This window comes from Anolis carolinensis, chromosome 3 (assembly GCF_035594765.1).
Source record: "Anolis carolinensis isolate JA03-04 chromosome 3, rAnoCar3.1.pri, whole genome shotgun sequence".
In the NCBI taxonomy this organism is placed as follows: domain Eukaryota; kingdom Metazoa; phylum Chordata; class Lepidosauria; order Squamata; family Dactyloidae; genus Anolis; species Anolis carolinensis.
The window spans coordinates 162,168,252-162,194,057 of NC_085843.1; the positions used below are offsets into that span (position 1 = coordinate 162,168,252).

The window sequence follows — 25,806 nt, forward strand, 5'->3', positions numbered from 1 at the left end:
TACAGTATAGTGGTATAGTTCAACATAGTAATATATAATGCTAATATTGTGCTATGCTAATAATATAATATATTGTATATACATATAATATTGATAATAATCTTATGCTATACAATATAATACTAATAGTAATACCATATAATAATATTAATTGTATGTTATATATTACATATAATATTACAGTATAGTGGTATAGTTCAATACAGTAATATATAATGCTAATATTGTGCTATGCTAATAATATAATATATTGTATGTACATACAGCTGCTCTGAGTCCCCTTCGGGGTGAGAAGGGTGGGATATAAATGTAGTAAATAAATGTAGTAAATGAATAATTAATTTTAGACTTAGGCTCGGCCAAAGTCTGACATGACTTGAAGGCACACAACAACAACAACAACAATCCTAATTAATGCTATGCTAATAATATAATATATTGTATATACATATAATATTGATCATAATATTATAATGTAATACAATATAATACTAATAATAATACCATATAATAATATTAATTATATATTACATATAATATTACTAATAATATTACAGTATAGTGGTATAGTTCAACATAGTAATATATAATGCTAATATTGTGCTATGCTAATAATATAATATATTGTATATACATATAATATTGATAATAATCTTATGCTATACAATATAATACTAATAGTAATACCATATAATAATATTAATTGTATGTTATATATTACATATAATATTACAGTATAGTGGTATAGTTCAATACAGTAATATATAATGCTAATATTGTGCTATGCTAATAATATAATATATTGTATGTACATACAGCTGCTCTGAGTCCCCTTCGGGGTGAGAAGGGTGGGATATAAATGTAGTAAATAAATGCAGTAAATAAATAATTAATTTTAGACTTAGGCTCGGCCAGAGTCTGACATGACTTGAAGGCACACAACAACAACAACAACAATCCTAATTAACTTGACTATCTCATTGGCCAGTAGCAGGCCCACACTTTCCATTGAAATCCTAATAGGTTTATGTTGGTTAAAATTGTTTTCATTTTTAAATATTGTATTCTATTGTTGTTGTTGTTGCACTACAAATAAGATATGTGCAGTGTGCATAGGAATTTGTTTGTATTTTTATTTCAAATGATAATTCGGCCCCTCAACAGTCTGAAGGATTGTGGACCGGCCCTCTGCTTTAAAAGTTTGGGGACCCCTGGGCTAGACACATGTTCCTGCATGCAAGCATCTGCATGTGCGTACTTGTGAGCTGAAGATAATGTGAGAGCAAACAGGTTTGCTGTCACTGATTATGTTTTGAACTTTGAAATGTAAAAAGAGTAACAAAGAGGAGCATAGGATTCATTACTTCCTAAGCAGGATCACTGCTTTCAAAGCAGAAGTGGGTTAATCTACAACATCTACTTTACCGTTCCTATTACCCCCATCACCACTCCAAATGACTGGAGGACTCCTGAGACTCTTGACAATTTCCAGACACTTTTGCTGACACCAGTGAAGGCAACTACATAACTGGAAGTGGGGGAATCTTGCTCTGGAGTTTAGCCCAGTTTACTCTGCTTTAAGGACTGGATGTCCCTTGATGTTGTTTGGGCATGCAGGAGCAACTTCTGGTCCATTCTCGTTTTTCGGTCTGGTGCAAACAAGCCCATTGAAGATCATTTGTTCAGAAAAGGATCAGGAAATTGAGGCGATTTCTGCAGATGTAGGGGCCATCTACCTGCCCTGGAATCTTTCAGGCTTTGCTGAAAATGCAAATAAATTTCATTTCATTTTTTAAAAAATAGTTTTTTGAAACCAGTTGAAAGCAGGAATCACTATTTTTTAAACTTCCAGGAGAAGGATCTGCCTGATCAGAGCCAGCCCTAGGTATTTTTCAAGTGTAGGCGAACAGAATTTTGGCGCCCCCCCCCCCCCCAAACCAATCACTGAAAAATAAAAGCGTTGGATAAGCGAAAATGTTGGATAATAAGGAAAGATAAAGGAAAAACCTATTAAACATCAAATTACATTATGATTTTACAAATTAAGCACCAAAACATCATGTTTTGCAACAAATCAATAGAAAAAGCAGTTCAATACATGGTAACGTTATGTAGGAATTACTATATTTGCGAATTTAGCACTAAACATTGAACAGGGATATAGGGCAGTGTGGATAACCCAGATTTAGGGATATAGGGCAGTGTGGATAACCCAGACTTAGATAACCCAGATAGCCCTCAGTATTAAAAAAACTCTTAAAATTAGGACAATAAATAAAGAACAACGCTCTAAAAACAGAAGAAATCCAGACAGTAAACAATCAGGGACAGCTAACACCTCCCAAAAAAAGATTCTCCCAGGCAAGAAGAAGCCAGTCCTTGAAGCCACAGGGCCATTAAATGCTAATCAAGGTGATTAATTACAACATTACAAAAGTTCTTTCTCCCACCCTGGACCTTCTACAGATATATAAACCCCACATACCTAGCTTCCAAGTTCCCACAGACCTCACAATCTCTGAAGGCCCCAAAGGTGGGCTCCCGTGGTGTGAAGGTGGGTCTGCACCGGCCGGAAGGCCCAGCACGGGCACCGGGAGGCCCAGTGTGGCCGCCGGAAGGCCCAAAAGAGAAGGAGGTGGAGAGTGGTGCCCTCCTCCCAGGACGATGGCGCCCCTGGGACGATGGCGCCACAGGCAAGTGCCTAGTTTTCCTTATGGTTGGACTGCCTCTGTGCCTGATGGTGTGTACAGCCACACATGCTGAATGCAAGGTTTTAAACCATAAAGCACATCCTTTTGTCTGTGGACAGCCCAAAATAGACCCCACTTCTTGGTTGAGGATGTTCCAATTAAAGTAAATTAACAAATGTGAGTCTAGACATTCAACAAGTGTTTCTTACAGTGAAAGAATGTTTATTATAGCTGGCTAGACTGGATTTTTGCTCCCTGTCCGTAAACAGGTGAGATAACTTCAGCCAAGTTTATAATAAGATGGAGCAACTCATCATTGACTAGACGAAATCTAACGTATTATCTGTAATAGTTTGGTGTAATGTGCACCAGGGAGGGAGGGGAAATGCTACTGGAGTCTTAGCTTGAGTTTTCCGCATTGGAACTTCCAATGTCCTGTCTCCTAAAGTGTCCTTCTTTCTTCAGTTGTGCCTCTTTTTTCCAGAAATTCTAGGACTGACATTCTTTCATCTGAAGACTGTATCAGTAACAATAGACTGGAAAAGAACCCCATCCGGATACCCAACTACATGCATAAACACACCTAGACCTCCTGGCAGTATATTTATCATTACTTCAGTTTAACTCCACCTCTCTGGCCTCTTGTTCTTCTGCCATATTTCCCTGCTTTCCTACCGTTGTGGATTTGGTTCTAAGTTTGAGGAAACTGAAGTATGGCTCTTCCAGTTGGCATTAGCCTGAATTTTGTTCCCTATTAGATCACGAATGTGGCCTTCTGCCTGATTGTGAGCTCAGACTAGTACAGTAACAATAATATAAGAATCTATATGGAAACTATTGAGCTATTGTGTGCCAAAATTAATATATTGGGAAAGAGGAGTGTCTACTGTAGTTGTATATGTGCACCATCAAGTCCTTTCCAGCTTATGGGGACCCTAAAGCAGTGGTTTTCAACCTGTGGGTCCCAGGTGTGTTGGCCTACAACTCCCAGAAATCCCAACCAGTTTACCTGTTAAGAATTCTGGGAGTTGAAGGCCAAAACATCTGGAGACCCACATGTTGACAACCACTGCCCTAAAGTGACCCAGTTTTTTTTCTTGGAACCATTTTATCAGAAAGGATTGCCCTCTAAGCCACCAAGGATTCAGATCTTAGTCTCCATAGTCATAGTCTAGTGTTCAAACCACTACACCACACTGGTTTTAATACAACTTATATTAAAACCCAAGATTCATCACTGTAATATCTTTACTAGGTCAAATAAAAAGGCACAGCTACTTTATATTTCCAGGTCTTTAAATCAGTGACCTGCTATAGACGTCAGGTGGGATGGGAGAAGCTAAATTGATGCTGAAATTATTATTTTGTCTGCATAATCACAATCTTGAGATGGAATGGTAGAGGAACATTATTCAGACATTAAAATGGATTCCAAGCAGGTGATACAGTGAATCATAGAGTTGGAAGAGGCCACCTGGTTCAACCTTCTGTCATGCAGGAATCCACAGTCAAAGCACTCCTGACAGCTGCTCACTCAGCTTCCGTTGAAAAACCTCCAGAGAAGGAGATTCCACCATGAGTCAGTGTATTCTACTGTCAAACAGCTCTTACCATCAGGAGCCACCGATAGCGTAGTCGGTTAAATCCTTGTTCCGGCAGGACTTGAAGGTTGGGTTGCTGACCTGGAGGTTGCCAGTTCGAATCCAACCTGGGGAGAGCGTGAATGAGCTCCCTCTATCAGCTCTATGCAGAGACATGAGAGAAGCCTCCCACAAGGATGGCAAAAAACATCAAAATATCTGGGCGTCCCCTGGGCAATGTCCTTGCAGACAGCCAATTCTCTCACACCAGAAGTGAGGTTTTTTCATATGTTAAGGTGAAATCTATTTTATTGTAGCTTGTGGTTTCTGCTTTAACTTGGAATTGCCCTTAGGACTGCTAGGAACAAGGAAGATAGATCAGTTTGATTCCTTTGTTTTTGAAAATATAAAATCCTTTTGTTGATTAATTTGTAAATCAGCAGTCTCTTTATCTATCAGAAGCAGGGAGAAACTCAATAGCCTTTGCTCAACAAAAGCAGAGAATTGCTTGACCTATTTGTTGTAGGGGGTCAGTCCTCAGAGAATAGCATGACACAGTTTAGAAATTATCTTCCTTTGGCGTAGAGATGTTCAATTAACTAAACCATTAAATGAAAGAATAATGCTTCCCTGCTTCAGGTGTAAAGAAAGGTATATATTAACGCTTATGCTCATTGGTGGAGTGTGAATTTGATCTAAAAGACAGCCAAAAAGAGCTGCAACGATAGCTGTTATTTCAGCCCAAGAGTGGGCAAGACTCCGAACTTTGGAAAGTTATATTTTTGTATCAAATTAAGGGATGTCAAATCCTGTATTTGAAAGAGTAACTTTCCCAAGCTTTTGACTAGAACAGATCTTATTTGCTTCCTTTAGCTCCTTCATATAGCTCTTCCTGTGGTTATTTTATGTAGAAGAACTATGTGACTTTTCCTATGGATACTGTTTTTAAGTCACAGTCTTAAAAGCCATTTATAGTGTTCAGGTTTAAAATACATTCTCCTTATATAACACTCCTTTCCTTATTTTTCTTAAACATTCTTTTCCAAAAGCAATTCTTCTAGGTTATAATGATGTAGCCTGACACATTTAGTTGGACTCCAAAGATAGACGCTCGCATTGGTATGATGACAAGCCACATTCCAGTTCCAGAACTGAGCCGCAACCAACGCCTCCAGACTATATCCTCTTCTGGGCCGAGCCAACAAAACCACCTTGTATTTTCCGCATGGATGTTTTGTGGTTTTCCAGGAAACCCACAAAGCTCATGAGAGACTTCAGTGACCCAGTAGTATTGTCTATTCTGGAGTGCAAAGATCACTACTACAATCTTAATGGATAAGAAATAATGAAAGGGATATGATCTCCGAGCCACAGAAATCTGCTTACTCTTTTGATGACTGCCTACTTCACCATGTTAAAAATGCAGCGTAGATCTACAAGTTTGACCACCAAAATTGGAAAAGAGTGGGAGGAAATCATGCTCGGATGCATTTTGGAAGAAGCTTCAAAATATTTTGTTTGCTTATGCAAAAGTTACCTGATCTGGTTATTGCTTATGCAAGGGTTACCCGATCCAGTTATTTCATTTCACATATGCATATTGTTTTGAATGATAATGTTGCTGAAGCGTGTTGACGTGTTCCTCTTCTGTTGTGGTGTAGGAACCTATCCATGTTGTTTCTTCCTCTGCTGCCAAATATTTTCATAAAGAAGCTGCTATTTCATTAGGTGATGTATATCAGTGTAGCTCCCCTTTTGGTTGAGGTCACCACCTTCCGAAATGGAACGGTAGTAGCTCACTATCCCAGATGTGTTTACATAATTAATTCTAATTTCCATGTGAATTGAAAACATCCTCTGTTAGACTGAATTTTTCTGGGTGAAGTAAGGGGGCACTGCTGAAAATTGCCCCAGTCTCAACTGCTACTTTCAACCCATCTCAACCTTTCTTACTTGATTATTTTGTTCCATTCTCTGAACAGCTTTCAGTCAAGAACTCTGTGTGGTGACACACTTATATATGACTTTTCTACGATTGTCCTAATTTACATTTAAAGTGGTGAAATTGGCTTTAGTGTTGGTTGAATTATAAACTGCCCTTGAAATTTGTGGGAGGGGGATTTGCAAGGTTCTTGGCCTAAATATTCAAATTGTGCAGGCTGAAGAACAGAATAATTTGATTATCAAGGCTAGAAAAATTCTTGGAACCTATGTTTTCGAAGTTAAATATTTATCAGTTGAGACAGAGTGAAATAAGTCGGTATACCATAAGCGATGAAAAACAAACTAGTTAGGGTGAGCATGAGGATGAATGGGAGAAAATGCGTAAACCACTTTTGAAAATTGAAATGCAGTTCCTTAATGCCTGAGTCATATCCACAGAAGCAGGTGTTTATCTCCTTATTTTTAGTCACAAAAAGGAAAGTTCTGGCTGGCGTCAAAGTCTCTTACTACCAAAACCAACCCACTCATTCATTATGCTTTGAAAGCTATGGGATTCGTTCAACTGGGCCAACCTCTGTTGGGGAGTATGTAAATTCTTGTTTTGAAAAGATGGTGGTTGAAAGATATCAGCTGAAATGTGTCATGTGAAGGAAGAAAGGTGTTGGGAAAATGTGAAACATCTTGAAAATATGTTGGAAAAGAAAACAAAACAAGGGTGTGCTCTTATCTGAGGAGGAAGCAAGGTGATTCATTTCAAGTATCCCAAAGAATGACATTTTATCTGCCTCATTTGAAATGCTGAATGATTGTGTCTTGTAAGTCAGATAAACAGATAACAAGATGGATTGGTTAGGTGAAGCTGCAGGGATGTAGAACTATAATGAGCACTGGGAAGCAGCACTAATTTAAGAATATATTTTGTTTCTTGAGGCAACAGATAGGATGGCGCCCTCTCCCCAACCTGGGCCCAGGACCTATTGAAAGAGTAATTGAGTGTATAACATGGTTTCAAGGCCTTTTAGAGCAGTGGTTCCAACTTTTTTTTTGACCAGGAACCACTTTGACTGGGGACTACTTTGACCAGGGACTACTCTCCAACATTAGTACCAAAAGGGTTATGAAACAGTTTTCGATCAACTTTAGATTTAGTTTGGTTATTTGGGGTGCTGATTCAGAAAATTGCATAAGATAGACCACATCAGCTCTAGTTTCTGATACAGAACATATGCCATCCAGTAGTTGCCATCTGATCACCCACAGAAAACCATATTTAATAATCTAGAGCTGATGTGGTCTATCTAAATGCAATTTTCTGAATCAGCAGCTCAAATAACCCCAGGAACAGACCCTGGCACCAATTTTCCCCGCATGTCTCATGGACCTATTTTAGGTCTCGCGGCCCACGGGTTGGGAAGCACTGTTTTAGAGGTATTTGTAGACTTGGGACAGAATGGCGATTTGCTATTTCTTCCCAAAGTCAGTGTGGTAGTGGTTTTTTAGGATATCCTAATTGTATTTACTGCTCGGCCATTGAGCCAAGGACTGTCTCTCAGATCTAACCTTTCCCACAAGGTTGTTATGAGAATAAAATGGAGAGTAGCAGAACTATCACATAAACTGCCTTTGGTTCCTTGGAGAAAAATGGGAGGGATGTAAGTGTAGTTGTCTGAATATGGTTGGATTAGATTGCTTGTGGGTATAAACATTTTGCTCATGCTGCTGTGACAAAAGGAAACTGGCAAAAGTAGAATACAACAAAATCTAAAATGCAGATCTCAGTGGTACCTTTATTAGGCTAGCCAAAAGGTACATTTTTTTTGTTCATCTTTGAAGCTCATTGGCTTTTTCATCAGGCAAAGATGTCAAGAAAGCATAGACCAGAAGAAGAATGATGGTGCTAGAGCAGGCATGGGCAAACTAAGGCCCAGGGGCAGGATGCGCCCTCCTGGGTGCTTACCTTAGACCAGGGGTCCCCAAACTTTTTAAACAGGGGGCCAGTTCATGATCCAGTTGGAGGGCTGGACTATAGTAATAATAGTAATAATAATAATAATAATAATAATAATGTAACAACAACAACAACAACAATAAAAAAGAGGGTTGGAAGAGACCCCTTGGGCCATTTAGTCCAATCCCCTTCTGCCTTTGTGCACCAAAAGCACAAGCAAAGCACCCCTGACAGATGGCCACCCAGCCTCAATGTTAATAATAATAATAATAATAATAATAATAATAATAATAATAATAATGGTTGTAAGAGAAGAAGAGACCCCTTGGGTTATTTAGCCCAACCTCCTTCTGCCCTTGTGCCGTGAGGGCCAGATAAATGGCTTCGATCGGCCACATCCGGCCCCCGGGCCTTAGTTTGGGGACCCCTGCCTTAGACCCTCCTAATTTTCCCTGTCCTCTTGGCATAAGGACACAGTGGCTCGCCTCATCCTTATGCAGAAAGGGCAGGGGAGGAAAGCACACAGAAGCTAAGAACCCTCTGGAGCTACCACATGTCTTGCTCTCCTCCTAGCATAAGGACAGTGCAAGCAGTTCCATCCTTATGCTTAGAGGATGGCCCGAAGAAGGCACGCAGCGGCTGAGAGCTGTCTGGAGTACTCTCAACCGTACTCTGTCTTGCCCACCTCCTGGAATAATGCCGAGAGGACAGCCTGAAGATTGGGGAGGAAGATCAGGATCAGGACAGCCGCCACATGTCTTGTTTTCCTCTTGGCATAAGGATGGGGGCGAGCATAAGGATGACCTGGGCCCTACCCCGCCCCCTCCCAGCCCTACCCTCTCACAGGCTCTCTCCCTCCTAGGCCCGTCCCACCCAGCGCATGCCCAGCCCAGTCCTCTCAGTCGAGCCCACAATGTGGCCCCAAGGCAAAAAAGTTTGCCCATGTCTGTGCGAGAGCAATGGAGCTGCATCTTGTTAGATGTTTGTTCAAACTGATGTTTAAGATGCCACCAGTTGTTATTTCCCCCCTATTGGATTTACGGAGTTTGGGTTAGTAAGGTTCCAAATGAAAACAGTTGGCAACAGTCCCCCCTCCATGCATGTGTAAGAGGCCCAAAGCAATTTCCTCTTGTGCCCCCAAAAGTCATGGACAGGGTTGTCCACAATACCTGAAACAATAGACTCATTTAGACCTCAGTAGTATGGCACACATCTCTTTGTCCTGCAAAAGAGTAAACAAACCTTCAGGAAGAACAGCAGAAAACCAACATGGATTTCTGATTGGATATTTGGAGAGTATAGAACCAAGCTGAAGGATGGATAGCATAGCTAAAGTCAAGAGGAAAAAAAGGAAAAGAAGCAGAAATGGGAGCATCAGCTTTAAAGCAAAAAGAGGATTAGGCTGACAGCCTCCTCTTTCAAATTTTTTTTAAAACATGATGATGTAGGAAGGCATGGTTCAAAGACTGTATCATGTTTGCTTGTCTTTGATGGAAATGAAAGACTGGAAAATGTTTCTATCTAGACACAAATAATAAATTTAATTTCTAAACTCTGAAACAAGCTTCAATTTTTGTAGCATTGCACAGTGTATTCACTACCTTCTACAAGTGCACAGCAGAAAGCAATTCCTTGCTTTCTTCATTGGGCAATATGGTTTCATTTGCATCTAGTGTCAGCTACAAGAAGATACTGGGAATTTTTGCTGTCTTCTGTGTGGCGAGGCTTCCCAGATAAATGCAAGTGAATCTACTTTGAGAAAAACACCAGTACTTTGATTTACACACACAATGCATTGTTAAGATCATTGTAATGTTTTTCTAATCCAGTGAGGCCATGGAGCTGTCCTTTTGTTATCTCACTATGCTGTTTCATCATATAATCAATCTTTTGGAGAAGCCAGATTTCTAGGAATAATCTTCCCAGCATCCTATCTTCTGCTCATGACTGATACATCTAAAATGAATGTGTGCTTCCTCTAAGAAGTTCCCCGTTCCAAGATTATTTCTGAACCCCTGTGCTAAGATCCTTTCTATTGGAAACTAGAAGGTGGGGTGAGCTCTTGGTGCTGTATCTATAGAAAATTGCCTCCCCCCAAAAGGAACATACAGCAAATCTCTTAAGTATTAAATCAAACCACTTTTGTACTTTTTATTTTTGGAAAAAATCTCTGTTGGTGCCTTAATACTCTAAATTCTCTCTTGTTGGGGAAGGGCTTTGTCCTAATGCTAGTGCACAATGTTTGTATGCTAAAGGTTTACGCCCTCACCTTTCATGGAATCTAAGCCTGGAGAAAAACAGATTTTCCATAAAGACAACAGTAACTTAGGCTGCATTTATACCAGGCGAAATACTCCGGAGCTGCCCCAGATACACCACAGGTGGGTAAGGGGCTGGGGTCCACATGAATGGGTGTGGAAGTGCCTCTAAATTTCTTCTCAATTCACATGCAGGCAACAATACTGGTGCTTGTTCTCCAAGGGCTACTGCTGTTTCACCTTTCAGTGGGTCGTTTTGACATGTAGATATTGGATCACCTCAAATCCAGCCTGATCCAGCTGTCCACACTGGGAATCACTCCAGAGTTGCCTGTGCTGAATTAATGGCTGGAATCAGTGCTTCTGTTGCAGGACTGACTATGTGTCATGTGAACTGCTCACAGCAGATTCAAGGTGAGTATGTTTTGTTCAGCCAGCATAGATACAGGGTTCGATACACAACAGCTTGTTATAAAGTCTCTTCCTATGCACAATGTATGTTTAATTGATGGTTTAATGTATGCAGATTAAATTGTAAACTTCTGCTGTGTGGATTTGTGGCACAGAGCTGGGATTTCAGTATAGCTGGACTAAACATCTGTTGCTAGAGGCAAAAATGGATTTCATTAGTTAGTCCTTGCATATAAAACTAGGATACAAACTGTTAGGTATACTGCAATCCTGCACATAGTTGCCAATTGAACATAGTGGGGCTTTCTTCTGGGTAAAAACACACAGAATTAGGCTATAGGTTTTCTAAGGTAGCAGAGGATATAAATACAGTAGTAGAGACAATCAAAATTATAATGACTTTATTGGTATGGGGACTCACAGATTACATTTGGATTATTTGATGTGGGAGGAATTAAGTAATTTAGATTGTGGGGTAAATTACTGCTCCAACCCACTGTTAGTTTGATAATTTTCTGTTCCAAAATACTGTATATTAAAATGGTCATTGCGTAAACAGTGTGAGACAATGGTTAAGACTGTGTTTGAAGTTGGCAGAGCACAAAGTTCTGCCAGAATATTCAAACAGAAAATCTGATCCTGAAGAAGGAAGTGAATGTAGATTCACTTGTATTTCCCTCTATTGGCCAATATCAGAATCCTCATGTGGTTATTTATTCCGTGTCAAAAGCATTGTACAACAAATACATTTCAAATAATGGAAATAAAAAAAGAAATCACAAGCAACTAAATAGTTTTGGACCAAAAGCGGGCAACAGCAACCGCATTGTCTGTAGCTTTAAACAACTCCTCCTCCGTACATGAGGCAGGGCATTGTGGGCAAGCATACATATGCTGAGTTGTTTGTTCAGCTCCACAGTCACACAAGGTGGAGGATTCCTCCAGGTAGTGCCACCTTGCCAAGTTGTCTTTTGATCTGCCCACTCCACTTCTGAGTCTGTTCAGGGACTTCCAAGTTGCCCATTCTTGGTTTGCCCCTGGAGGAAGACCCTCTTGGGGGGCCATCCAGTTAGAATTGCCAGGTTTAGCTGCCCAGAGGGACACCCTTGCTGCTGCTGGAGGAACATTGAGAGGAGTGGTGGTTCTCATGAAGCCCTTCCTTGATTTGAGTCTGGTGGGAGGAGGGTGATAGCCATGCAGTGGGTGGCTTTCACAATGTTCGACCTTTTTTCTCTCACCGTTAGCAGCAACTTCCCGTCGCACGTCAGGAGGGGCAATGCCAGCTAACTTGTAGAGTTTATCAGCAGGTGTAGGTTTAAGGCATCCCGTGATGATTCTGCATGTTTCATTCAGTGCTATGTCCACCTGCTTTGCATGGGCAGACTTGTGCCAAACAGGACAGGCATACTCTGCAGTTGAGAAAGACAAGGCCAGGGCTGATGTTCTTACTACTTGTAGGTCTGCTCCCCATGCGCTGCCAGTCAGTTTCCGCAGGATGTTATTGCATGCAGCTACTTTGTGCTTGGTGTTCATGCAGTGTTTCCTATATGTTAGTGTTCAGTCTAAGGTGACACCAAGGTATTTAGGATGGAAACAGTGTTCGAGCTCTTGGCCTTCCCAAGTAACTTTCAGTTTCCTGTTGGCTTCGCGGTTACGTAGGTGGAAAGCACACACTTGTGTCTTGGCAGGGTTAGGCTTCAGGTGGTTCTCTTTGTAGTAGCTGGAGAGATCTTTCAAGGCATTGGTGAGTTGCTTTTCAACTGTTTCAAAATCTTTTGCTTGTGTTGTAAGGCCAAGGCCATCAGCATATATAAAGCTCTTTGTGAGTGGTGGTTGTGGCTGATCGTTCGTGAAGATATTAAATAAGGTTGGTGCAAGAACGCTGCCTTGGGGTAAACCATTCTTTTGCCTCCTCCATCTGCTTTTCTGGCCCTGAAACTCCACATAGAAGCTGCGGTTTTCTAAGAGGGTCTGGACAGTTTTTGTAAAGTCAAAGTCCCGGGTGATATGGTAGACTTTATGCAGCATTTTTCTATGTTGCACCGTGTCATAGGCTGCCGTAAGGTCCACAAAAACTGTTCCCGTAATGCAGCCTTTCTCATAGCCTTCCTCGATATGTTCAGTCAGATGGAGAATTTGACCTGTACAGTTTTTCCCTGGTCTGAAACCTGCTTCTTGTGCAATAAGCTTGGGTTTGATAACAGGTCCTAGTCGATTTAATAGCATCCTCTCATAGACTTTATATAGATGACATAAGAGGGAGATTGGTCGGTAGTTCCTGGCATTGGAGGCATCTTTACCAGGTTTTAAGATGGCAATTATCTTAGTTTTCCTCCATGCTCTGGGAATCTGTTTGTGTGCCAGGCATTGATTGTAGAATTTCAAAAGCCAGTTTTCAGCTTTGGCCCCCAAGTGTTTGATTTGCTCCATCATCAGGTCATCTAGGCCAGGTGCTTTACCAGTCTTACATCGCTTGATGGCTTCTCTGAGTTCTTTCAGGTTTAGAGGAGGAGACAACTGGTGGGTTTCAAGTTCTGGCACCCTGTTGATTTTCATCTTTATTCTGCTGCAGTTGGTTTTTCCATTCTGAATTAGCTGGTGAGCTATCTGATCTGGTGTCACGTTCGTGTGTCCAGGGTTGACCAGAGGGTCACTATCCAGGCGTCTCAGCAATTGCCAGGCTTTTCGGCTACTCTTGGACATGTCCAGGTTCTCAAGCAGCTCTATCCAACGGTTTTTCTTAGCATTAGCTAAGGCTGTAGATAGCTTTTGGCCTGCTGCTATAGTCCCATCACTGTATGGGTTCTCTTGAAATAATCTGAAATATTCTTGTAGCTGATTTAGTGATTCTTCGTTTAGGCCTGGTAGGTAGCTTGTGCGACAGCCTCTAGGGATTGAGAGCCTTGAGGATCTTTTCACAGCTTCTACGAACAGGTCATAATTTTCTATAGAAGGTTCTATATCAGAAATAGCAGCTTCCAAGGTCTCTGTAAACTTTGTCCAGTTAGCTTTATTGAAGTTATATCTTCTGCGGAATGGGACACTTTTCGGTCTTACAGCTGCATATGCTACGCAGCATATTGGTCTGTGTTGTGTGTTAGGTATTGGGTTTAATACCCTTTTGGTGCATTGGTGGCTTATGCTTTCCTTTACAAAAATCAGATCAGGGTTATAACCACGCTTCCATCGGCCGCTATTAAATGATGGTGGTAATTTACTGTCATGAAGGAGGCTCATTCTACTATTGTCGGCCCACGTTAGAACTGCTTCGCCATTTCTATCATCTTCGTCATAGCCCCAGACACAGCTGTGGCTATTGAAATCTCCCATAACAAAATGGGCTTCATGATTGTGGCAACTGGTTGGGGGTGTAAAATAGAAATCAGCCCCAGGTGGTTTATAGAGTGATGATACGGTGCAACTATCAAGTTCCACAGATAAGATTTCAATGTTGTTCACTTCTGTGAGGGAAGCTGCAGAGATTGCTACACCAGATCGTACAAAAATGGCACTGCCATATTGTCTGTGAGGTCGTTCCACTGCCAGCTGCATTCCAAGAATTTTTGGTCTTCTCATTGTAATGTCTCTGTGTGTTTCCTGTATACATAGGATGTCACACGAGATGTCCTCAGACATTTTGGCTAATAGTTCTTCCTTAGCAAGTGACAAACCTTCTATATTAATAGACATAATCGTTAGCAATGGTCTTGATAAAGACCTTTGGTATTCATCCATTCATCCAATGCTTTTGGGGTGGAAAGATCGGCCGCTTACAAGAAACGTTGCCCAGGGGACGCCCGACTGAATTCACTCAATCTTCGGGGAGGCTCTTTCCGTGTCCCCCTAAAAAATGTGGTAAAATACCATGGATATTTTACTTAATCAATATTTGGCAAGAGTACTGGATTTCAAAAGTCTATTCCAACTTTGGAACATTTTCAAAATGTTGAACCCAAGTTCTGAAGCAATCCAGTTGTGGCTGCTTCAGTTCTTTATGGTGCTCATCTCCATTTCTAAGCCCAAGAGCCAGTGTTGTCCATAGACACCTCCAAGGTCTCCAAGGTCATGTGGCTGGCATGATTACATGGAGCGCCATACCTTCCCACCGGAGCGGTACCTATTGATCTACTCACATTAGCATGTTTTCAAACTGCTGGGTTGGCAGAAGCTGAGTCTAACAGCAGGAGTTCACCCCGCTACCAGGATTCAAATTGCCAAGCTTTGGGTCAGCAAGTTCAGCAGCTCATCTGCTATCTGTAGGAGAGTTTGGGACCAATATGAACCGCAACATCTCCTACATTGTCCATTTTTTCTCTATAATAACACCTACCATCTTGACCACAGTCTGATGTTGCTTGACCACATGTGTCCTGTTTTTCAGCTGTGAAATATTGGAAAGTGTGCAAGTATCTATTATCAGTAGGTTATAATGTTTTTAATTGATTATTCTGTGTTTTAACATGTGTTGTTGGGCTTATCCTCATGTGAGCCGCCCTGAGTCCCTTCAGGGAGATGGGGGCGGGATACAAAAATAAAGTTATTATTATTATTATTATTTTTCCTTTTGAAGCTGTGCTGTGGAAACATGGGGAAACTGTGAACATTTGGTTTAACGTTTAGAACACCAAGGGACAGTATCTACTGGGATATCTTTTCTTTCCTTCTTCCCCCTTGACCCATTGCCTTTGTGGGTAGGATTCCATTGAAAGCACATCTGATGATGGTTTGGTGTATGGTAACATAATAATACTATCCTGTTACAAATAACACTGCCTAAAGGCAAAACTGCTTGCTTAATGGGTCAGACTGTGATTCCCATGAAGCAAACAAATCCGGCTATGTACACGTAGTAAAATAATTTTATATAGGTCAGACTTTAAAAATTGATGCTTATCAGAGTGTTCGTATTCGTGTGAGTTTCCTTTACAAGGCAGTTCAAAACACAGCTTGCAAATGATATTTCTAAATCTTTGCATCTATTACTAGTTTGCAGACATTGCCTTTCATGTGAAGCCGCGCTGAAGACACTGTTGTGTGATTTATCCACCCAACTGCAATCCTCCCCTCCCCCTGCCCCTGGAAAATAAACTTGTATTGTGGCAGCTTATGGTAATTTCCCTAGCTTATAAGTGGAATATGAACCACATCAATGGTTTTGAATGATAAATCAAGCACTGAATTGGTCATGTGAGTAAGGCATGCCCATTTAGGGGCTTCTTAGAGTGTCTAGGTAAAAAGGTTTCCCCTGACGTAAAGTCCAGTTGTGTCCAACTCTGGGTGTTGGTGCTCATCTCCATTTCTAAGCCGAAGAGCCGGCGTTGTCCATAGACACCTCCAAGGTCATGTGGCTGGCATGGCTGCATGGAGTGCCGTTACCTTCCTGCTGGAGCAGTACCTATTGATCTACTCATATTTGCATGTTTTTGAACTGCTAGGTTGGCAGAAGCTGGGGCTAACAGCGGGTGCTCATTCCACTCCCCAGATTCGAATCTGTGACCTTTTGGTCTGCAAGTTCAGCAGCTCAGTGCTTTAACACACTGCGCCACCGGAGGACCCTCTTAGAGTGTCTAGCAACATAAACTTATGGTGCCCCCGGTGCCGTAGCAGGTTAAAGCCTTGTAACTTGAAGGTTGGGTTGCTGACCTAAAGGCTGCCTGGTTCAAATCCAACCCGGGGAGACCGCAGATGAGCTTCCTCTGTCAGCTCCAGCTCCATATGGGAACATGAAAGTAGCTTCCCACAAGGATGGTAAAAACATCAAAACATCCGGGCGTACCTTGGGCAACATCCTTGCAGACAGCCAATTCTCTCACACCAGAAGCTACTTGCAGTTTCTCAAGTCGCTCCTGACATGAAAAAAAGCATAAAATTCATGTATGCTAATTTTATGTATTGATGTTAATTTGGAAATGCTTATCATAGTTTAAGTCTAAATCAAAACGCAATTCACCGTAGTTTGGCCAAATAGCCTTGTGCGCCTACTTCTTTTGCTCCCTGTTTTGCTGACATATAGCACCATCCTGCACCTCTACAGTACTGGATTGAACAGAAGCTTTAAAAAGTTGTTTTGCGAACTAAGCCTCATGCGCCTTCTATTTTGTTCAGATGATTTCTTGGTTTGGCAAGGGAAGTCCTCCTTCCAAAATTTAGAGGTCCATGTTTCCAAGGGGCTTCTTAGCAAATAACCTCACTACCAGTGATAGAAAAGATGAATAGAGAAATAACAACAAAGGTATTAGATTTAGCGAACTAAAAAAGGAGCTGAAGCATAGGGAAGATGGGAGGTGTTTAAGGTTCAGGGTAAGGCAATAGGTAAAGGTATTGATAAGCATTTCCCCTGACAATACGTTTAGTTGTGTCCGACTCTGGGGGTTGGGTTAGGGTTCTAAGCCGAAGAGCCGGCATTCTCCGTAGACGTCTCCAAGATCATGTGGCCAGCATGACTGCATGGAACGCTGTTACGTTCTCACCAGAGCAGTACCTATTGATCTACTCTAATTTGCCTGTTTTCAAACTGCTTCGTTGGCAGAAGCTGGGGCTAACAGCAGGAGCTCATCCCTCTCTCTGGATTTGAACTGCCAGCCTTTCAGTCAGCAGGTTCAGCAGCTCAGTGGTTTACCTGCTGTGCCACCAGGGGGCCCTTTATTATTATTTGTATGTGGATGTTGATAAGTTTTTTTGATGTGGGAGTTCTGGCGGTTTTGGTTTGTTAATATGTTACGGTATTGAATGTTTGCTGCTACTTGTTGGGAACCGCCCTGAGTCCCCTCGAGGAAATAGGGAAGGATATAAATAAAGTTTATTATTATTATTATTATTATTATTATTATTATTATTATTATTATCAGTTTTATTATTATAAGACAGAGACAGACAGATTTGTATGTTTTCAGAAACTGGAATGTTTCCAGAGGAGATATGTTTGTGGATATGAGAAACCACAAAGTGAGTCCTATTGAATACCAGTGGCTCAAGAATACAATAGACAAGGGAAGATTCCCATCTAAACTCTGGGAAGACATACGGTACATCTATTCCACGTATTGAGCTGTGATGTGGCTCAGTGTAACACTGAGCTATTAAAATGATCAAGTGTCTGGAGAATAAGCCCAATGAGGAGTGGCTTAAAGAGCTGGGCATGAGAGAAGAGAAGGCTGAGAGGAGACATGTTAGCCATGTATAAATATGTGAGGGGAAGTCATAGGGAGGAGGGAGCAAGCTTGTTTTCTGCTGCCCTGGAGACTAGGACTAGGATGCGGAACAATGGCTTCAAACTACAGGAAAGGAGATTTCACCTGAACATTAGGAAGAGCTTCCTAACTGTGAGAGCTCTTTGGCAGTGGAACTTTCTGCCCTGGACTGTGGTGGAGGTTCCTTCTTTAATAATAATAATAATAATAATAATAATAATAATAATAATAATAATAATAAACTTTATTTATACCCCGCCACCATCTCCCCAACGGGGACTCGGGGCGGCTTACATGGGGCCATACCCAGAACAATACAATTTGACAGAATATAAAAAGAGCAACAAAGAGGCTTTTAAGCAGAGGCTAGATGGCCATCTGTCGGGGGTGCTTTGAATGTGATTTTCCGGCTTCTCGGTAGGGGGTTTGACTGGATGGCCCATGAGGTCTCTTCCAACATCAGTCCAACTGATTTACCGGATCTGCTCTGGGTTGAGCTAGCAGTTGGATTTAGGTATCTCTGTATGTATGGTGCACAGAATCAAAAGTACAACGTGTGTTTAAGGCGAATTCTGAATTCAAAATAATAAAAATCTAAATCTGTTCACTGTACAGTGTTTGTGGGACCGATACCTGCAGTTTCATTCATTGATGTTTGGCAAAATATGTACTCCCTCGGCATTTTCTAGATCTTCCAGAGCAACTCTATTCTCTTGGGCCAGAAGTTCTTCATCCTTGCATATCTGTTCAAAGTCTGGAAATATACTCTCCGATGACATGGGGGTCATACTGTACATTTTGAATTCCAAGCAAACCCCACAGTCCCACTATTCAAACACTACAAAGAGGGTAGCTTCAAAACTTTGCTTTGCTTTGTTTATACGAATGGTTGCTTTAGGCTCCAAAGAACATTACTTGTGTGCTAGCCTGAGAAGGCGAATCATAAGACAAATTAAAGCTGAAGGTTTTGTGTAAAAGGCCAAACTACATTGTCTGAATCACAATGGAAGGCTGTTCTGCACTTTGTATGTTGTTCTGCCCTGCTTTCCTCATTTCCTACCAAATGGGGATTATGAAACTGTATGCATTCAAAACATTGTTTTCATGGGAGGAAGTGTTTCCATACTTTGGCATTTTTTTCCTGCGCTGATCAACTTTCTCCATTTACAACTGCTGTGTTTTCTCTTTTTTTCCCAGCGCAATTTTTAAAAGATTCCCTTATCACAGTTGAGAGATCCCAGAAGAAACTTTGACAAAGCAAACAGTACAATACTATTACAATAAACAGAAAATACTCCTTTGAAACATTTTCTGATAACTACGGTACCTCCTGCTAGCTTGCTCTACTTTCAAGTGTTCTGAAGGGATGAAAAGGAATGACAAGTCTTTAAATTTAGCACAAGATTCTTTTCAAATGTTTAACTTTTTAACTTCAGTTGCAGTGAGTCACAGCCAGCATACCTGGTTAGTCAGGAATTTGGTGAGCACCAGTTTGGACAATGCCACTTGAACCAATTCTGGATCACTCCATTAGCAATTATACATTATGGACTTTTTCAGCCTTGCCCAGCATGGCATCCTAGAGATGTATTTGATATCAACTAAAGCACAGTCCATTCATCTATAGGGGATATATTCCGAGACAAGACACCTTGTAGACACCCAAAACTTTGGATAATAGTAAACCCTGTATTTTGACTACAGTACAGCCCCTGTATCCAAGGCGGGTGCACTCCAGAACTTACTATGGAAACAGGAAACTATGAATAATAGCGAACTCTATTGAAATAAATTTCTGCTGGGAGTTGCAGTAGAGGTCCTGGTGAAACCTAGGAAATTCCTAGAGGACGTATTTTGTCAGATGCAGGTAGAAGAAACCATCGGCATTAGGTTGTCGAAGGCTTTCATGGCTGGAATCACTGGGTTGCTGTGAGTTTTCCAGGCTGTATGGCCATGTTCCAGAAGCATTCTCTCCTGACATTTCACCCACATCTATAGCAGGCATCCTCAGAGGTTGTGAGGTCTGTTGGAAACTAGGCAAGTGGGGTTTATATATCTGTGGCTATAACTGCCTGAGGGATATATCTATATATCCCCCAGGCAGGAAGCAGTCAGGCTTTGAAGCTGCAAGGCCATTCATTGCTAATCAAGCTGGCCAATTGCAACATTCACACTTGCCTCAAACAGACAAGAGTTCTTTCACCCACCCTGGACATTGCACTTGCCTAGTTTCCAACAGACCTCACAACCTCTGCTATAGATGTGGGTGAAACGTTCAGGAGAGAATGCTTCTGGAACATGACCATACAGCCCAGAAAACTCACAGCAACCTGCTGTATAGTTGGGCCAGAAGCATGCCATACAATTATACTGAAGGATTTAGAGAAGCCTACAAAAACTTCTGGGGTAAATTTTTTTTTTAGTGTGGGTAACTAAAACAATGGCTATTAACTGGCTCGGGCTGTGGCGCAGGCTGGAGAGCAGCTGCAATGAATCACTGCAATGAATCACTCTGACCAGGAGGTCATGAGTTCGAGGCCCGCTCGAGCCTGTGTTTGTCTTGTCTTTGTTCTATGTTAAAAGGCATTGAATGTTTGCCTATATGTGTAATGTGATCCGCCCTGAGTCCCCTTCGGGGTGAGAAGGGCGGAATATAAATGCTGTAAATAAATAAAATAAATAAATAACTCTGTGAATACGGGGGTCGTAATGTACTACAGTTACTAGTCAAAGCATGATGGTTGTTGCTGATAGGGTATATATGCCATATTTCTGGGAGTTGTAGGCCAAAACACCCGGGGACCCACAGATTGAGAACCACTGCCTTAGCCCCGTGCCAATCAATATAGAAGCTGCAATTCAAGAAGTAACTCTTCCAATATTTGTAATGAATTTAGGAAAGTACAGATTCTACCAGAAGCATGTTTGTTTGTCAAGAATGCACCTGCCAGTCTGGCCATAAAACTTAATTATCAACAGAGTAGATGGAGTCGAAGGGATTGGAGTGAAATCCATTTCATATTCCACTTTTTACAATTTTAAGATGATTTTTATTCAACTCAGCTCAGAGTGCTGCTCATGCTACTTTTCAGCTAGTTGAAGTTTCCGTAAACTCTGGATAAACCAAAAGCTGTCATTTTCAGCTTCCTATGCTCTACTTGGCTCTACCCCATCCCTCCATTTCTGTGGGAGGCTAAGTAACCACAGTTATTCACAGACTATGCCAGAAAAATGTGAGCTTCTTCCCAAGAGGTTTGCACATGCATGAATCAAACCTATTTGTAGTTTCTTAATTTGTTTGCATAATGTATTCTACTTTTAAGATTTGGGGGAGTGGGGTCAGACCATTTTTTTATTTGGGACATGTATCAGGATACTAGAGGTCCTGACATTCCCAGAGTTTGGTAGAGTTATTTGGAAGAGATGTCAGCCAAAGCCACTGGTTTACACTGGAGATTCTGGGAGTTGTAGCCAAAGGCCTCCTCTAGGCTGCTATATAAAGCCAGTTTCTGATCCCAGATTATCTGCTTTCAACTGGATTATATGGCAGTGTGGACTCATATAATCCAGATCAAAGTAGATAATCTGAGATTAGATACTATATGACAGTGTAGATCCAGGCAAAAAAATTCATTTAATAGATGTGGAGAAGCTACCATTCTCAATCTTTTATTCAGCTTCAATGCAGTGGGCCCTTGCTATTGCTGGTTTGGTTCCAGCACTCCCCATGGATATCAAAATCCATGGATACTCTAGTCCTGTTATGTACAATGATGTAATAAAATGGTGTTCCTTACATAAATGTCAAAATCAAAATTTGTTTTCTGGAAATTTTAAAAATATTTTTAAGTCATTGATGGTTGACACCACAATCCATGGATATGGAAGGCTAATTGTACGAGGGTTATCCAGAAAGTAGATTACGTTTTGGAATTAAAAATGAATAAAGTATAGGAGAAAACATTTACCATATGCAAATTTACCAAATACCACATCTCACGTAGTCACCATTCAAATCTAGGCACTTACCATAGCGATAAATGAGGTTTGCAACTCCTTTCCCACTAAATTCTGCCGCTTGCATCCTCAACCACTTGTTTCCAACAATGGGGGCGTGGCTGGCAACGAAATGCTGCGCAGCTGCAGGAAGGGGTGACCGGCTGGTTGAAGATGCAAGCGGCAGAATTTAGTGGGGAAGGAGTTGCAAAGCTCATTCATAGCTATGGTAAGTGCCTAGATTTGCCGCCGGTAAGTTTGGGGAGAGGGGGGCGCAATTTCGGGGGGGGGGGGCGCAGCCCTAGGTTGGCTTGCAGCAATGATACGAGGGCTATCCAGAAAGTAGATCACATTTTAGAATTAAAAATGAACAAAGTATAGGAGAAAACATTTACCATATGCAGTTGAAAGCCACACCTAAATACCACATCTCACGTAGTCACCATTCAGAAGCTGCCCAATAAGAATGACCTGCAGGTGAAATTTCCTGAATAATCCTGAAGGTAATGCATTGGTTCAAAGTATTGAGCTAATAATACAACTTTCAAGGCATAGTTATTAACTCAGTTATGGTAGTTCAACCCTCTGGCATGCAGGAATATACAACTGAAGCACTCTTGAAAGATTCTCATTCACCTTTTCAAAGATCTTCAAAGGAGGATAGTCCAGTACCATACAAGACAATATAGTCAACTGTTGAAAAGATTTCACAATGAAAATGTTCTCCCTAGTTTTTAGATGGAATCTCTTTTTTTTTTTGTAATTTGAACTCTTTGATTTGTATTCTAGAGCAGCAGAGAACACGATTGCCCCGTTTTATATGACTTTGCCTGCAAACAGAGAGTGGATTGAGATGAAAAAAACATTTTAGTTAATCATTTCCAACAGAAATAATATTTGCAAGACATTCTTATGTTCTAATCTGTTTCATTTTTGGTAGCATCTACTCCCAAATGAGAGTGAATAGGATTGGAGCCTTAATGTGTGTTTATTTTTATGAATTCCTAACCTGTATATCTTTCCTGCTTTGATCTTGCTTTAAATTACACTGTTTTTCCAGATGTTTGGGTACTTTGTTCTCCTTTAGCTTTTACAAACAATATACTTTTCCTGATCTGTTGTTCAAAGCAGTATGTGGTAGACAGTGCAAAGTGATAAGTACACATTTGTACAGCTTTCATCCATTTTGGAAACACCCAAATAGTTATAGAACCATTGTCCACTTTTTTGTACATAAATATAATTTAAACTCACACCAAAATGGAGATTTTCTTGTTCCTTTTTCGAAAAAAATCTAATATTCCCTTTTCAATGAAATTAGAACGCTGGTATTCTGCCTGATTAATCTTAGATTTCAAAATAGAGAACTTATCGCTGTCCTTCAAAAGCAGGTATTATTTGTAAATCAAGTTCTTACTAATCACTGTTGAAGGATTCAGATAATGGAAAATATGCTCAAACTTTTAAAAAGAGGCCTCTATCCAATCATGCAGATTTTGCCATTAAATTTCATTCCCATGCTAGTCTGAGTTTTTGTTGGACTCATTTTCTTTGCAACATATGTTCTTGTTTCTCTCAGTAAACATAACTGTCTTCTTGGCCAAGATTTAGAGGAAACGCCAGAAAGACCAACGGTTGTCTTAATGTTCCTTTAGCAAGATCAAGAATGTGATTTCAGGATCTTTGTTGTTCCAAAACTTTATACATTATGCTACTGATAGGCACTCTGCTTCACCACTTAATCAATGATACTAAACAAATAAGTGAATAGTGAGAAAGATGTTTACCAATATTAAATAGAATCAATCCAAATATCAAACTAAGTTGTTCCAAAAACAAGAGATCCAATCCAGATTAACGTTACCATGCTATACATGTTTACCTGGAAGGAGAGCTATGGTGGTGCAATGGGTTAAACCATTGTGAACTGCTGACCTGAAGGATGGGTTGCTGACCTGAGGGTTACCAGTTCGAATCTGCGAGACGGGTTGACTTTCCGTCCGTCAGCTCTAGCTTGCAGGGACATGAGAGAAGCCTCCCAGTAACACATCCGGGCATCCCCTGGGCAACATCTCTGTAGGCAGCCAATTCTCTCACACCTCAGAAACGACTTGCAGTATGTTCACAAATTGCTTCTGACACAATAAAAAAACCCTGAAAAGAAGCTTTATTCAATGACATGAACTTATTTCTGAATAGAAATGCTTAAGAATGCACCGGAAAAGAAGGGCTGTAGCACTAAATGTCAAAGGAAATTAATTGTATAAAAATCCATGTGAGTGATCAAACTAAGACGTTTAAGTAAAAATAAATGGAGAAAGACACAAAATCAACATTGTGATAGGAGTATACTATAGGCCATCAAATCATGACAAGGTGGTAGCTTATGCTTTTTTGAAAATACAGTAGAGTCTCACTTATCCAAGACTTGCTTATCCAAGGTTCTGGATTATCCAATGTATCCAATTTTTGTAGTCAATGTTTTCAATATATCATGATATTTTGGTGCTAATTTTGTAAATACAGTAATTACAACATAACATTACTGCGTATTGAACTACTTTTTCTGTCAAATGTGTTGTATAACATGATGTTTTGGTGCTTAATTTGTAAAATCATAACCTAATTTGATGTTTAATAGGCTTTTCCTTAACCTCCTTATTATCCAACATATTCACTTATCCAAGGTTCTGCCAGCCGTTTAGCTTGGATAAGTGAGACTCTACTGTAATTCAGAAATGTCCAAGAAGCAAGACCAGGTTGTTATGAAGGATTTCAGTTATCCTGATACCTGCTGGGATATTACCATTGCTAAGTACAGGCTCTTCAACAAATTACTGATGTGCCTTGCAGGTTATTTCCACTTTCAAAAGGTGGAGGAAAGAACAAGAAAATCAGCAATCCTGAATGTTTTCCTAAACAAAAGGGAGGAGTTGGTCACTGGAATTAAAGCATTAGCTACTTTAGCGGGAATGCTAGAACTCATGATTGTGGTATAGGCCAAAGAAGAGTACAGGTGTCCCTCTATATCCATAGAGTTTCAACCATCCATGGCTAGAAAAATATTTTTAAAAATCCAAAAAGCAAACACTGATCTTGCAATTTTATATAAGGGCTGCCATTTTTCCACACCATTGTATATAGTAGGACTTGAGTATCCATAGAATTTGGTATTCACGGGGAATCCTGAACTGAACACTAGTGGTGTGATGTTGCAGCATATGCTGTTTTAGCCTGCATTAATAGAGGCATAGTTTGAACTTTAGAGAAGTAATAGTCCTACTATATTCTGCCCTGGCTATATTTTATCTAGAGTACTGCATTCAGTGTTGAGCATCTCATTGTATGATCGACATAGACAAGTTTGAGAGAATTCAAAAAAGGCTAATGAGGATGTTACGTGGTATAGAAAACACAACATCTGAGGAAAGGTTGAAGTAGTTGGGCATGTTCAACTTGATGGAGAGAAGATTGAAGGGTGACATGCAGCAGGCTTGTTCTGTGCTGCCTCAGAGGGTAGAATGAGGTCTAATGGTTTTAAGTGATCATGGAATATATTTTGATGGTACATTAGAAGGATCGTTTTGACAGAACAGCTTGGCAATTGCCCAGTGAAGTGGTGGTGGGGTCTTCTCTGGACATCTGTTGAACAGCTACCTACGTCAGATGCTCTAGTTGGAGATCCTTCATTGAGAAGGCTTTTTCCAACTTTATGATTCAATGATTTTATGTAGTGGCAGTGAAAAAAAAATGGTAGTAGCAGTCTCTTGTATGGATAGAACCCCTAAA

General features: G+C 40.7%; 1 protein-coding gene across 2 annotated transcripts in view; it reads left to right on the top strand.

Moving 5' to 3' along the window:
- Positions 1-25,806, top strand: part of afap1l2 (actin filament associated protein 1 like 2) — a 166,118-nt gene that overhangs the window by 13,575 nt on the left and 126,737 nt on the right. Inside the window, exon 2 of one of the 2 annotated variants that reach the window (XM_062975693.1) lies at positions 10,616-10,834. The exons of the other annotated variant lie outside the window; for it this stretch is intronic. Within the exon in view, the coding sequence (XP_062831763.1) occupies positions 10,765-10,834 (70 nt within the window). The 5' untranslated portion in view covers positions 10,616-10,764. The remainder of the gene's footprint in view (positions 1-10,615; positions 10,835-25,806) is intronic. 2 annotated transcript variants of the gene reach the window in all.